General features: G+C 39.3%; 1 protein-coding gene across 2 annotated transcripts in view; it reads left to right on the top strand.

The window, feature by feature from the left end:
- Nucleotides 1-15,567, top strand: part of niban2a (niban apoptosis regulator 2a) — a 51,109-nt gene that overhangs the window by 21,039 nt on the left and 14,503 nt on the right. For both annotated transcript variants that reach the window (XM_063478873.1, XM_063478874.1), the window contains exons 2-5: nt 4,988-5,118; nt 7,262-7,390; nt 7,475-7,580; nt 8,509-8,676. In XM_063478873.1, the coding sequence (XP_063334943.1) occupies nt 4,988-5,118; nt 7,262-7,390; nt 7,475-7,580; nt 8,509-8,676 (534 nt within the window). The remainder of the gene's footprint in view (nt 1-4,987; nt 5,119-7,261; nt 7,391-7,474; nt 7,581-8,508; nt 8,677-15,567) is intronic.

Here is a 15,567-nt window from a genome sequence, read left to right as displayed (position 1 = left end):
AGCAGGTTTTAGATAAAAACAGCCAAAGAATTTGAGTCAGATCCAGTCAGCTGTTCTGGGTGATCAGCTGACTTTTCTGGATCACGTCACAGCGTTCACCTTTGAGGAGCTGCACATGTTGCTCTGAAATTTGGTACAAATGAAATGAAGATGGTAGCTTTGATGCTAAACATTAGCATGACAGCATTGTTACTGGTAACAACAAAACTGTTCAAAAATCTGTTTAAAAAAAACAAAAACATTTGTATTTATATTAGAGATCAACAGAAAATGGACCAACACTGCAGTAAAAAAAGATAAGCTAATAGTTAAATTAACCAACAAAACATGAACTATGCCATGTGAGTGACACCGCCCTCAGATAGATATAGAAACAACTTGTGTATGCATAAATGACTTTTGCCGACATGACGCAAAACAGGTAATTATAAAAAGGGACAGCATGCCTAACTCAGGCACACCTCAGACCGTTTGTGCACATGGTTTTATAAATCTGTTGAAAATAATGTTCACGCACATGTCTGCCTTTGTAGTTTTATCAGCATTTTACCATTTCTTTTTAATCTACTCACCTATCTGGCTAAGCCTTTTGATGTCAAACAGTGGATAGTGGATGATGATTGATGATGACGATGACTGATAATGATTGATGATAATGAGGGTTGGTAATTGATGACGACACTGACAATGATGACTGAATAATGATAAGTGGTGATGATTGATAGTGACTGATGATGATTGTTTTCTTTCTCTTCTTCACAACAAAACTGTAAATCCACTCCTGTAAAATTGCATAGTTTGGTTTTTAAGCACCGACAGAATTCATATCCAACTCATCTTTATTAATTATACATTTATTCCACAAATATTAAATTTGGCTTAGGAAATTGTAATTATTCTAAGAGAGCCATGGTATTCAAAAAATCCTGAGCTCAAACCTTGGGGATAATAGCAGAGAAGAACTTCCAGTTGGGAAAAAAACCCCTCATAAATCTTATTTTGGAACATAGTCAGCAAACCTTTTAAGCCTTCTTAAATCATGTTTTAAGGGTTGCTGTATACACACAGTTGTTATACCCCAGTGAGCCTGAAAATTTAAGTCAATTCAGATAATGCTCCAAAATAGCTGCAAAATAGAAGTGCATGAATGCATTTTAAGTTGGCTGCAGAGTTTCATTACTTATTTCCTGAAAGAATTTGTCACTGCAAACTGCTTTTCCTTTGCTGTTCTTCAGTTTTCCTACTTGGAAAGATTGTGGGCCCTGCTGTCCTTTGCTAATCTTAAGCCCACTTCAGTATACATCTACTGAACAATGCCTTTTTGTCTGCAGTGTCCTTTTTCCATCAGTTCCTCCGTGCTCTTGCCTACAGTTATTTGTTATTCATTACAAATGCACTTAAAGAATTGAAGGAATGAAACAAAGGTTTACATCAAGGTCATAAATCTGGGTTATGGGCTTAAGATTTTAAGTAAGCATAGGAAGCACTGATAGAGAGTCTGTAATTCTTGTACAAGGAAAAAAAAAAGAAAGCTAAAATATGTGGGGTTTTTTTGGAGGTATTTGTGATAAATTACTTTCCAACTCGGAGTCTGAAGCTAACCCTAACCATTTCCTGTTTCATTTAATCCTCTAAAAGGACATGCAAACACTGGAAAATACTTAGGTATGACGTATAAATTTTTTTTACTCTATTCCATAATGTCACATGTAAAGTAAGTAGCAAACAAGGGATGGAGAAGGGTTTTAACAACTATAGCACATGGCTATACAGTTTGAATGAGAGAACTGAGTATGTATTTTATGATGTGGGCTTTGTTTTAATTTCTAAGTGCTCATTTACAGCTTCCTAGTCTGCTGATTTTGGCTCAGCAAGGCGAATGGTGGAAAGTACCAACTCTCTGCAAGTTTGCAGTGGAGGCCACAGTAACCGGAGCGTAATCTAGAGGAAATTTAGCCAGGATAAAGAGAGTTTCCATCCAAAATCAGATATCCTCTGCATTTTTTCTGAGACTAACTGTGCTGAAGGCAGACCCGTCTGATAAACCCACCGAGGGTGAAGAAAAAAATCCTTCAATAAAAGGAATGGAATGACAAACCTGACAAGAGATTCAAAGCCATCGTCTGGAACAATTTAAAGTACTTGCTGATGTTTAGTTTTTACAGGTGCCTCGCTATCTTGCAGCCCCTTAACCTGCCCTCCCCTCTCATCCTGGTATGTCATGGTGTTTTTAAATGCGTGTCCCTGTCCCCAGTCTCCTCCGCATTCCCTCCATCTATCCTGTCCTGTCAGCTCTTTCCTTCCTGCTCTCCCACTGCAAGCTGGCTCCCTTCTTCCTGCGTTGTTCCTTCCATAAACAGATCATAGTCAACACTATATGCTGCTGAATGAGCCAAAGACACTGATCAGCTCGAACACCAACTCTTTTCCAGCATTAGAACGTGAGAAAAGCCTTTGTCCCCTCCAGCAGGTTCTCGGTCTATTTATTAGGAAGCTGAATGACGACAGATAACAAATCTCGAGGATATGTGGAACACAGAAAAGTCTTTCAGCAATACCAGGAGGCTTTGCTTTTATACAAACAAGGACTTACACTAACAGATATATTCAGAACTTAATAATAATTTGATATATACAAACGATGAAGAGAAAGCAGCTGCCATTTACTGGAGCCTGAGCTAATGTTGTCAGGTTTTTTGGTTTGTTCAACCAGAAGTCCAGAACCTCCAAACTGCATTAACAAATGTGCACTGTAGTCTCAAATGCTCAAAGAAGTTACAAATGGTTCGTTTGTGTAAACTTAAATATTCCTTTTAGAAATTCAAGTTTGAGTTTAAATATCAGATTTTGAGATGACTTAAAACAAGTTAAAGGATCATTTCAGAGTACTTTTTCTACTGTACTGTGCACTTACCTAATAGTATTTTTTCATGAGAGTCGGCATTATTTCAAGTTATTTGCATATTAAATTATGGACGTTGGCTAAAATACAGTGCATACTCTAATATACAGTGTTGTTGCTACATTTTGCTCTCAAGTTACTCAGGTTGAGTCATATTTACATTGTTTTGCAAAAATCTTGATTCACCAATCATTTCTTCATAATTTGTTTCCAGTGAGGCAGACTTTCTTGTAAATGAATGTGATCTTGAGCAATAGCTCCCCAGGTTCTCTGAAGGTCTTTCAAAGTTTTTCTTTGGACATTGGTTGTTTTTTCACTCATTTTCAGCCCAGTCCTTGTACCTTATCATTGTCAGAGAAATTTCTTTCCTCTGTTGTTGGTGATAACACTGATCGTTCAAGCACAAAAGCAGCTAACAGTGTTGTGTCTATATGTAACAGACAACTTCGTAAAGGACGAGTGTTAAATGGTATCTTTAGGTATTTTATTACTAGTAGCCTGTCGTAAAAAGAAAACAATCAAAATAATTTATTCCTATTTCTCTTGTTGAATCTATGAAAGATGCCGAAGATGACAGAGCAAAAGAAATAATATTTTTCCACCAAGAAGGTGGTTCCCTAAGAACTGTTAGCCAAAATTCTGAAGAAAGGGAAAGTGGGAGAAAAGGCTGAGAAACCAAGTTATGAATTCAAATTTGTCATCAATATGTGCAGAGGAGGTCAAAAGAGAGGTGCAACAGTGAGTTTCTACAGCCATCTGTAAAACACGGTGGAGGCTCTGTACTTTAGACAGTGTTGTTGGGAACCTTACAAAAAGAATGTGTGGAATTATGAACACAGAAGAGTACCATCAGGTTTAGATTCACTATTCAACGCCACCTGGAAATCATCTAATCAACAGCAGCTTCGTTTTTCAGCATGACAATGACACATGGTGTCAATGCACTAAAAGCATTTCTGGATAGAAAAAAATGCAATGGAACATGGTCATGCATTGACCTCCCAAGAGCCCATAATTAAAGCCCATAATTAAATCCTTGCAATTAAAGCAATGTGGGAACATCTCGACAGAGGATGGAGCAAAAGGCAGCCAACATCCAAAGGAGAGCTTTAAATGACCTTCAAAAAGCCCAGAGAATTATTCCTGAAGACTACTTAAAGAATTTCAAAGGCAGCTTGCCTCAGACAGTTCAGGCTTTGTTGAAGAATAAAGGTGGTCGAACCAAATATTATGAAAACTACATAGTGTAAACTAAAAATACTTTCATTTATTCATCATACAATTTAACTGTAATCGTAGCTCTTTGTTCGTGTTCCTCCTTTTAAAGGTTTGTGTGTGTAAAACCAATATTTCCAGCGATGCAGTCATTCCATAAACTTTTCTTTTGATTGATTTGACTTTTCTTTTGTCTTTTGATTTAAATGTATCATAGTTTAAATTCAGTACGATTAAAATAAAATTGAACAAAACAAATTGTTGCTTTAAAATTTATGTAATGACTGAAGTAATACTTCAGCTGTGAGCCTGTTAGAGCGTCACCTTATACAACGGTTTGTGCCGATCATACGTGAGAGGTACCTCTTTGTTGAGCTTTGCCTGAGAATCGCTATCTCAAATGTCCACTTTACATTTTATTATATGGGAGTTTTCATAAAGAACCGATAGCAGGAGTAAAGGTTGAGGCCTTTAAATAAGCAAGTGAAAGAGACAGCATGCCTTCACACGAGAACAGCAGCTCTTTATCTAACTCAGTTAATTTTTGACAATGAAATTTAAACTGCAGTACTGGTGACTTTTGAAAAACATGCTTGGAATAGAGTGAACCAGTCTGTCCGTTCAGGAATTTAATTTCTTTTCTCTCTGACTTGGGTTGCCAGATTCTAAATAAAGTATTAAGCATTTAAGTACTATAATTAGGTCAATTTCTGACTTTATAAATATCTAAAGTTACCTTGTGAAAGAAAACTGCAGAACTTATCATTTGTCCTTCTACTGTAAGACATAAGATAGATTGTGTTAATCATGCACTGGTGCAGAAGACGACACATTCCCTGATTTTGTGTGTGTGTGTCTCTCCCCCTGCAGTTCGGACCAGAGAATGGATGAAAGAGTTCAGCCAAGTGTACGAGCAGCAGTATGCAGTCGCCCTCTTCAACAGCGTCCGCTTTGAGATAGAAGGAGGAGGAGGGACGCAGTCTCAGCTGCTTCACAGAAAGGTATGACACTTGGTCATTCAATGGGGGAAAAAAAAAAAATAGTGGCCTCCACTGGACCCCCTCAGAATCTGTTTATATTTCTGAACATTTAATAAAGCCATGCAAAGCACAAGAGACAGACAGGTGAAATAGAGCGTGGAGAGGTGGAGGTATGCTCTGGATAGAAGAGGAATAGAAGTCAGTAGAAGCAAGACATAATGTATGTGTGTGAATGTGATGGAGACGGGTGAAACAGTGAACCCTGGGGTCAACCATCCAAAGCAACAGACAGTGCTAAAGAGATGAAGAAGAGAGGAGAGCACAGGCAGGGTGGAGCAGGTGGAAACGAGTGTCAGGAAGGATATCAGCAAAAGTGAAAGAGAGGTTTACAAGATGTTATTGAGACCTGCTATGACGTGTGGTTTGGCGATGGTGGCACTGACAAAAAGACAGGAGTTAAAGGTTTTATTGGGAGTGAGCAGGATGGACAAAATAAGAAATGAGTACATCAGAGTTTTGGCATTGTTTAAACATGTACACAGGTGGGACAGTGGATGTTGAATATGGATCTGGCAGGCAAGAGGAAGCCCATAGAGAAGATTCATGGATATGGTGAGAGAGGACGTGCAGGGGGTTGGTATGAAAGAGCAGGACGCTTGGGTTAGGGGGAGATGGAGGCAGAGCACAATGAAATGTGCAAAGCACCCACAGCAATGAAATATTTCCTTCATCTACACTTTGCTATCACGTTTAGTGGAACTTGAATTTGTGTTTTAGCGGCTTATACCAAAATCTACACACCCATGGTGATTAAGTAGAAATGCAGTTTTATGTTCTTTTATTTTTATTAAGAGCTACACAGTGAATACCAGTGATTTATTTTTTATTTATTTTTTATTTCCTTCAGCTCACAAGAAAACTGTGAGCTACGGCGGAGATAGTAGTGCCACATATTTACAATTGATAGCTGAATAATAACATTATTGTTCCTCTTTGTTTTTTCAGTTAACATTGGCATATTTGGAGTAACCAAGGCAATTATATTCTGTTCTACTTGTTCTAATAAACTAAAATTATCTTTATTATTTCTCTGTAATAATCGTTATACTGTTAGGGATGAAATGCAGCTGAAAAATGTAGTTCCTGTGGACAAAAATAATAAAAATCAGTAATTCAACAAATCATGACTTTTGTCTTTGGCACGCAGTTTCCTTTTTTCAGCCAGATTTTGGTCACATAAACCCACCTCAGAGCTGTCTTTGTTAGGCCAACAGACATTGATGATGCACACAGTGCTTGAATGAGGTCATCTTTGGGAATGTACGAGGACATTACCTAATGAGCAAGCCCCCCTGCTTTATTTCTCAGCGGACTTTGTGTTCCCTTTTATCTTTTTGGTCACTTGTTGAAGGCTGGATTTTTTTTTTTAATCCATGTTTTCTAACTCTGGAGGGAAGGTGGAGCACATTTTACACATGAGCAGAGGTGCTGTTTCTCTTATGCAAGTTCATCTTTTCTGGTCACTGTGTGGGAGTCAGCTGCTCGTGTGATCCGGCACACAGCAAGAAACTATCCTGTTTGAAAAGACTTTGACTTATTAAAATGTTGGACAAAATGTGTAAAAAACCCTCTAATTTTTAACTGTAGTGGAATCTATTTGAATCCCCTTCACATTTTTTTACTTATAGATAAATACTTGATTGGTTTCTGAGCTGATCAGGGACTTTTACCCTCCTACCCCCCACCACCAGTGACCCTGCCACAAAATCCACATAAAAGTCTGCAGCTGCTAGCAAACAGAAGCCAAGCCATTTTATAATTATCATTATGTTTTGGGCCTACCGTTTCAGTCGCTCGGAAGCAGTAAGCCTTTGTTTTTTTCTTCCTATCTGAGCAATTATTGTTTAATCCAAGACAGGAAAACAAAGTGGGTGGTGTATATCCTTTTGTAAACATGTTTCAGTAAAAAAACAAAAGAAAAACAAAAGAAAACTCCACCCTGTCACGTTTGGAAAAACCTGTTAAGCGTCAACTTGATTAGTTATGGGAGACTGTAACAACACCCAATTGTCTCAATAATGCACAGTATACACACCTGTTATATTTTGTATCCTAAGGTACAGTAACGCATACAATCTTTTGTGTGTGCGTTTGCATCTTTCAGGACCCTCTGGCAGGTTGCACCATCTTCTCAGGGAGTCTGTTTCAGTACCTGGAGGAGAATCGGAAATGGAGGAACCGTTTTGTCTTTGTGCCCAAGGACTACACCATAAACCTCTATGAGAGCAAAGCTGTGAGTAAAGCTACTTAATGCACTAGATTTATGTCCGGTTAGACAATTTGAGCACCTGCATTAAAACCATTTCACCACCAACAGGCACGCGAACGGGGACTGCACCCAAAATTAACCATCAACTGCGCCGGGTACAAGGCCCTGACGTCAATGGAGGAGTACATGGAGCTGATTAATAAAAGTCTGCCAGGTTAGAAAATAGCACACAATATACAGTTGTTAGTCATCAAATTCTGAAATGACTAAGCCCGTTTTAAGATGCAAAGAGCTCAAAATCACTCTCTCTTTGGGTTTTTGTGGTGCTATGCCCACATTGTTTAAGAGTTGTCCACCATATTGGACATAATAAAACCATGGCTTGTAAATTAAAAGAAAGAAAGAAAGTGAATTCACCATCTGGTTGGTGAGTGCTTCCTTGAGGTTGCTGGCAGTCACTAGGTAAAATCGGTCACAAGGACGAGTGCTGTACCAAAAACCTCCTTATGATTGCTTTCGTCCCTAGCAGATTGCCACAAGAGCCCATAGTTTTCATTGAAGACGCAGATTTGTCCACAAATACATGCTAACTAGCCAAGTGGTAGTAAGACCACATGGCAGCAAGTGCAAAAGTTCACCTTCAAAAGTGTGTCGCAGCATTGCAGCCAACATGTTTCAAAATGTTATTTCTAGTTTGCATTGCTCCATTCACAGTTTCACTACCGCCCAGAGTTGCTGGTGAGCATTTGTAGGTGAGTCATCGTATTCAATGCAAACTAGCCAACTGCAGCAATCTGCTAGCAGCCAGAGCAAGTGCAAAGAGGTATTTCTAACTTGTTGGGGAATACACATTTTTGCCTAGCAACTGGGGTTTCCCAGGGGTCACTGACTCGACTACAAGTCTGTGTGACTTTGACCTTATTCGTTTAACCCTATAAGGTGACCATGACTGTCCATACATCTATAATGGTGGAAAGTTATCACACGATTAGCGTCACATGTCTACAAAAATAAATACTTATGTCATTAGTATCTTTTTCCCCCTCCACAGTTTGTCTGATTGTTATAGTAATATTAAACATCATTATTTCCCTCTCCTAAAGTGCTTTTGAAATCTCATTTCATCATCTGGTCCGTTGCAGGTGTCAAGGCCAAAGTGGGCAGTAACCCATTCATCAAGTGTGCAACCGGGTTCCCCCTCATCCTGTGGCACCCATACGCCCGCCACCACTACTTCTGCGTGATGACTGAGAAGGAGCAGAAGAAGTGGCACGCTGTGCTGCAGGATTGCGTCAGAGACAGTAACAATGGTAACAATGCAAACACAAAGCAGCACATAAATCGGAAGCGACAGAAACGACTAGAAAGCCAGAGGCTGTGTGAAGTTAATGCAATTCAGATTATATGTACATCTTCTGAGCATGAGCAGTGTGTTTCTCTCTCCACCTTGGCAAACCTCTCTTCCTCTGTACCTTTGTTGGCAGTTCAGATGAGGGTGTGTGTCACAGTGTGAAGCTTTTACATGCCATCTGAGTGAGCAGGTTGACCTGTGCATACGAAATGCTGAAGGAATGGGGTGTATTTGTTTTGTAAATGTTATTGCCATTGGATCAGAGCTACAATCTGTGCATCATTTACAGTCAAGATGAGCATCTGAAACGCTCAAATAGTAGACAACATTAGAAACACAAGAGAAACAATTCTATGTTTGAGAGAAAAGTAGCTTTCTGGTTTGTTTTCTAGGCTATTTTTGATGGTTGAAGTGCAGAGTATCACATAGTATTGCCATATCATTTTATAGCACATTATCAAATTTCTACATTATGCTTTCTAAAGAATATCGCCAAATCATGCTTAAGTACAAGGCCAACCCCCAAAGTCCCATTCCAATTACTTTGTGCCTTAAGGAAATGGATAGGTACAACGTGTGTGTACACCTTAAGGGCTAACACAAAGCCACAAAAGACAGAAAAACACAACTACTGCCAGTTTAGAATAATTGGATGTCCTACGCCTCAACATGCATGTCAGAAGAATTTCGAGTACTCTGAGGGAGCGCAGCTACAGGGAAGACTAGCTAACTAAAGCTAACCTATACCAATGTGCTGCTGCTCCAATTCTTTTGTGAAATATTTGTAATTAGCCTCAAGTTTCCAAACATTGTAACTCATTTGTCACTATTTAGAATGAATTAATGAATAAGTTGAACTGAAACTCATTGTTAAATGAGAAATTTCACCACTAAGACATTACAATACAGTTGCTGCCTTCACTGAGATCCTTTTCATAGCTTTTGTTTGAGCTTTATGGTATTCTGGAAGATACAGCGCTGTGGGCACTTTTAGCATTTCATTTCACAGTCAAAGGATCAATTGTTTAATTAGGGTGGAGGACTCCTCTTCATATTAGTTTCTTTCTTGCAAAGGTGTGACTCATGTGTCATTGTTATTAAGACAGAGATGAGACATCCTGGAGGATGTGCAAACAACGGTGTAATACATTTTTGTGTGTGTGTGTGTGTGCGTGCGTGCGTGCGTGCGTGCGTGCGCGCGCATGTGTTGCAACACTTGGCTTTCCAGGACTATTGTGAGATTTACGTTTTGGAAGCACCGTGATATAAATGACCCGCCTTCTTCCAATAGCTAATTTGCACATTGGCTACAAAGTCGAGCTCTGATTGGCAGGAGGAACACGGGCACCAGTTTCTGTGGTATGACTGCACGTGTATGCAGTCTCACATTCGGCGTGCCTCACTTGAGATGAGATTTTGAAAAAAATGAAAAATACAAACTTGAACGATTTGCTGCTGCACTGAAAGTGATCTAGCTTGTTTGGATCCTCTCGGTTGGCAGAGCATGCAGTTAAGTTATCCCCACTTGTGTTTTAAGTAAGTAAGTGCATTGATCACATTAGGTGTCACTGTAATAATCAAGTCACCTGCATCAAATCACTCAGCACTTACAGAAAGATGCCAATCACCCGTGTGTATAGTTTGTACAGCTGTATCCAATGCAACTTAAACAGTTCTGCGTCACGATTAATGCAGCTAAACTTCGTTCACAGAATTTAAAATAATAAATAAATGGCGCCAAGATCATCACCGGGCTGACAAAGTTGCCCAACTTGATTCAGTTTCTTTCAGGCTTGGCAGAAGAGCCAACCATTTTGCCAGCCAACCATGTTGCATGAATTCAAGTGTTCTGCTTAACCACACAGTAAGGTGCTCACAGCTGTTTGCATTTGTATTCATTTAAATACATCCAGCGCGTGATAGTTTCTCTGTACCTTTTGTTCCAAAAGAAGAAATTAGAAGTCAGCAACTGACTTTTTTGACCAACTCTGTACCAACTCACCTGTTACTCCCAAACACTGCCTGTCTGGGCATGCTCAGTAAGTGTCAGAGTCTTTGCCGCACATTCCAGCTCTGAGGTTGGGCTCAGCGAATATGTTGTAAGCAGCACAGGGTCCCCGTGGCTGTTAAAGGTAACCTCGCTGCTCTTTGGGTGTGTGAACTTGCATTCATGTTTTTTCTGCTTTGTACACACAGCCTGCTTCACTTCAGTGCTCTGAGGAAAACCAGACGGCATAAAAGACTCTTCCTGGGAAGAAGGATATATGGTTTTCTCACTTGACCTTTGCCCTTTCGTTCTTAGTATTCTCATTCATTCACACAAATAGACAGTAGTTAAAGGTCTCTCTTTGACATATTTGAAGGTAGAGTGTACATGTATGCACTCAGGTTTGGAATTATGACTGATTTAGGCAATTATGCATAAAACATAAAACAGACAGTATTAGTCATGGTACAGAGGATAAAATGATATCAGCATAGATGCTACATGCAAAGCTGTCCTTAACGGAACACAGACACCATTCAGCTGACTTTGATAAGTGGAAACCACAAGTTAAAATGTTCATGCTGACACACCAAAGGCATATTTGAATGCACTAAAGTTCTTGTTGCTTTAGCCCTAACAATTCTCCTATAAAACAATTGGGTACTGTTTTGCATCACCTTAACAGGATGATTTGCAAAGCGCCCTGCTAATCAGCTCTTCTAACAGGTGACATCATCACCAGCACATGTCATTGGTCAGCATTTTAAGCTTAGTATTATACTACTATGCTGCTGAGAGATGGACCTACAGCAGCTGGATGTTCTCACTGTGTCAGAGAGGCTAGTGATGTAATGTGTGCATGGATAAAAGCAAAAGCTGGTCTGAACATGTTAAAGTGACTACCACACCAGTCACTTTGACACATTTTATACACCAGTTCTGCTACCGAGATGGGATGTGGCAATTCACCCTTATAATTGAGCAATCACTATAAGAAATCAGCAGTTAGGCATGCTTTCAGGCACGTTGTCAATTCATTCATTTTAAATCACAGAGTTGCAAAGTTAAACAGGACGCATACCATGTAATTATGTTCCTGATTTTCTGTCATACAACTGTATTTTTAACAATGGTGGAGGCTGATGCTAAACATGGAACAAAGGCACACTGCGGCATCGCCACCTAGCTGTTGTTTAAACCTACTGTGTATGAGGGGGAGCCAATAAGATGAGGTTGAAATTTGGTGGTATCAGTGACATCCGGTTAAGTTGCATAAAACTATACCTCAGGACTTAAAGGACTTATTTTAAAGACACACTTAAATGTGCCTTTGCCTTTTCTGGAAAGGAAACTAAGCCAACATTTCAGTTAACTGATAAAGGAATACAAAAGGCAATCTTTGATAAGGAAAAAAGGACAGGAAGTCAGGGTGTAGAAAAGTGAGGAAAGGGTCAATTAAATCTTTACTTCAAAAGAGTCTAAGAATAAAAATACAGGGATGGAAACGAGCACGAGAGGTCCACTTTAAGGTGTCACGTCATGCGCTCAAATGTAGTGTGCAACCACAGTCTGGGTGCTCGAGTTTCAGGAAAGAACTGTCCCTGCCCCCACTCCACTGTAGTTATCCTCATAGAGAGTAAAATGTGGTAATGACTGAAAGTGGCCCTGGTAGACTACCCTATGTAAATCCAGAATTGCAGCTTTTATTTTTACTACACTACTTAGAAGCCGTGAAAAGTACTGAAATCATCACCATTGGTTTCAGTTTATAATTTTACATTATTTTTGCATCTCAATAATTTTAATGCAGATCAAGATATTTCCTGATCATTAAAATTATTATTACATCCCTTAATTGGTTTAGTTTTTTGCTGTTTGACCTGCAGAAAGCTGTCCATGCTGCAGGGAATCACAGTCATAGAGCTGGGCGATATAAGATTTTTTCATATCACGATATGTTTTTTCATTTCAGGCGATAACGATATATATCACGATATAAGCCAAATAACTATATTTGTAAGATTTAAATGTGCCGTTGCTCACAAGTAAAATGTGAAATAATCAGCAGCTTGTTTTGATTTAAATATTTATTTCCCATAATAAGTTCAACAGGGTAGATGTACTTAAGGAACATGAGACTTTTTCAGATAAATAGGCAAATATTGCAAACTACACAAAAGGCAGCCACTAAAGCATTTAAGTTTCAAAATAGAACAAACAAAACAGACTACTAAATTGTCAATTCCACTTAGAAACAAAATATTAATTCTAAAAATAAATCTTAGTTTGTTTTACAGAAGAACAGACAAACTTTTGTCAATATCAAATAAACTGAGAACTAAAAGGAAATTCTCAATCTCTCCTTGTTGTATAGCTTAGCTTTTCAAACAGTTTTAAAATAAAGATGCTAACTGAACATTCTTCATATTTTATATATATATATATATATATATATATATATATATATATATATATATAAACTTTAGTCTGACAAAAGCCGAATGACGAATTAGCGCTTTCAGTCACAGATTGAGCATGCACCGGTTTATTGTATTTCCAGACTTGCTTTCGGCACAATTTACAGTGCGCGTTACTCTGTTTTCTGTCAGACTTGAAATAGCCGAAATACCTTCACACTACGGAACTTCTATGGCCCTTCCGTTCGACAATCTCTCCGGCATTGGAACCATCATCTGTTTTGTCTTCGGTAACCTTCGGTCACGCTCTCGGTTGATTTTTCTCTAGTCGGCACACTCATTTCCTCCATTACCCGGGCACGGCGGCTGGCTGCTTCCCAAACAAATACACATGTGTGGCTTGGCACTTGTGCTGTACGTAACAAGTCACGTGACGTGACGCTGCGGCTGTGATTGGTTCGGCTCTGCACTACTTAATTTGGATTGGCTGTTCTTTTTTTTTTTTTTAAGAGAGCAAGAGAGATGAGGTCTATCGCAATAGTTTAATTTTTCTATCAAAAAAAAAGTTATTTCGCAATACATATCGTTATCGTTCTATCGCCCAGCTCTACACAGTCATATACCGCATTTTTCAGAACATAAGGCACACCGGATTATAAGGCGCACTGTCGATGAATGGGTCTGTTTTCATACATAAGGCGCACCGGATTATAAGGTGCATTAAGCGAAACAAAACAGTCAGATAAGTCAAACTTTACTCAACTCATTCTTCTTGCTTGCTCCACTTCCTTGCCATTGATTCATTAACGTTAAAGTCTCTCGCAGCTGTTCTATTCCCATGTTGTTGCAGTATATTGAGTATACTGACTAACTTTATATTGTGGATGGATTATCTCAGTTGTTCTCCTGACTGAAGTTTGGTCCGTTTATAGCATCCTGCCATGCAATTGCATTTGTCCCTAACCATCGGGAACCCTTCGTTAACTTTTATTGGGTGGAAAAAAGTTAGCATTCATCCTCTAGCTTCACTGTGTTTGTTATGCTAACATAGCTGTGTCGCTAGCAATCACGTAGCACATCATTATATGCCAGCTAGTCCAACTTCAGTAACCCTACAAAAGTCACTGTTGTTTAGTTTTCTGTCTTCATTTATGTCTGAAGTGATAGCAGAGCTGTACGTTTGAATTTTTTCAGAAACCCCTCAGTCAGAACATGCTATATCATGTTTAGGTGGAAACTAGCGAGCTAACTTCCTGCTAACTTCTAACTCCGTTAAATTTAATAAATTCTGTTTTCATTAATGTTAAACTTAATTGTTACACTTGGTAAACAGCAACACTGATCATTTTATTAAAGACGAAAGAATTTAGACAGTTTTTACCTCTTAGTGATACTGCAGTGTTCGTTTGACTTTGGGACCTTAAGCGGACGGAGTTTTCGACTCACATTACTCCGCGAGGCTCCTGACTATGGTAGTCGTAATGATTCGACAATCCATCAAGCGGTGTGGCTTCGTAGCTTACCAAAGTCGTACTCAAACATTTTTTGACAGATTTTTGGAGCGCCGTGTACCACATAAAATCGGTTCAAGGTCAGTAAGCACAACCAGAATTCATACATAAGGTGCACCGGATTATAAGGTGCACGTACGATTTTTGAGAAAATTAAAGGATTTTAAATGCTCCTTATAGTGCGGAAAGTACGGTAGTCAAAGACTGCTTCAAGCTTCCTACTAGGGAACCATCAATCGTGGCCAACTCTCCACACCCACAGCCTCCGAAACCAGTCAGCCATCCTCTGCTCTGATCCACAGACCACAGACTAATTAACTGAACAAGAACAGACCTACAATGGGAAAATTCAGAGAACAATAAATCCAGGTTTATAACTCTAGTAGCAGAGCATTGCGCTTCTCTGCATGCAATGTAGTTCAAAATAGAGACATAATGGATAACATGGCACTGTTACCGTACATCATGCTGTGCCAACATGCAAAATGAACAAACACAAGGCCTCCTGCATTCACTGCTGCTGGCCTCAGGAGTTTAAAATGGCATGTTAGGACCTATTCAGTCATAGTTGTGAAGTCTGCAGCTGATAGTATGTTTCAGCGAGTGTTTACTGTACTGTGGGTTTGGCTGGTTCCACGGGTCTGCACCATATGGGGAAATCCTACTCATGCATGTCAGTGGAAGCAGCAGCAGCAGCACTTTGACTCAAAGAAAGAAAGGAAATGTCAGAAAACTGCTTTATTCTGAAGCCAGGTGGTCTGAAGATGAAGTCTCAGATCATTTTTGACGTGTCGAATAAATAAAAAGAGAGACACATTTGTCAAGATGAAGGCCTGGGAACTCATCTCCTGGCTTCTGCTACAGTCCCGTCAACCAGAGCGTGGTGAGAAAGGCAGGGAGGGGAAATGCCTTAAATAAAAAGACCATGGTAAGTG

The sequence above is a fragment of the Pelmatolapia mariae genome, linkage group LG7, assembly GCF_036321145.2.
Source record: "Pelmatolapia mariae isolate MD_Pm_ZW linkage group LG7, Pm_UMD_F_2, whole genome shotgun sequence".
Lineage (NCBI taxonomy): Eukaryota > Metazoa > Chordata > Actinopteri > Cichliformes > Cichlidae > Pelmatolapia > Pelmatolapia mariae.
Note: the sequence above shows the minus strand (reverse complement) of the source record. Positions and strands in the feature narration are given on the sequence as shown.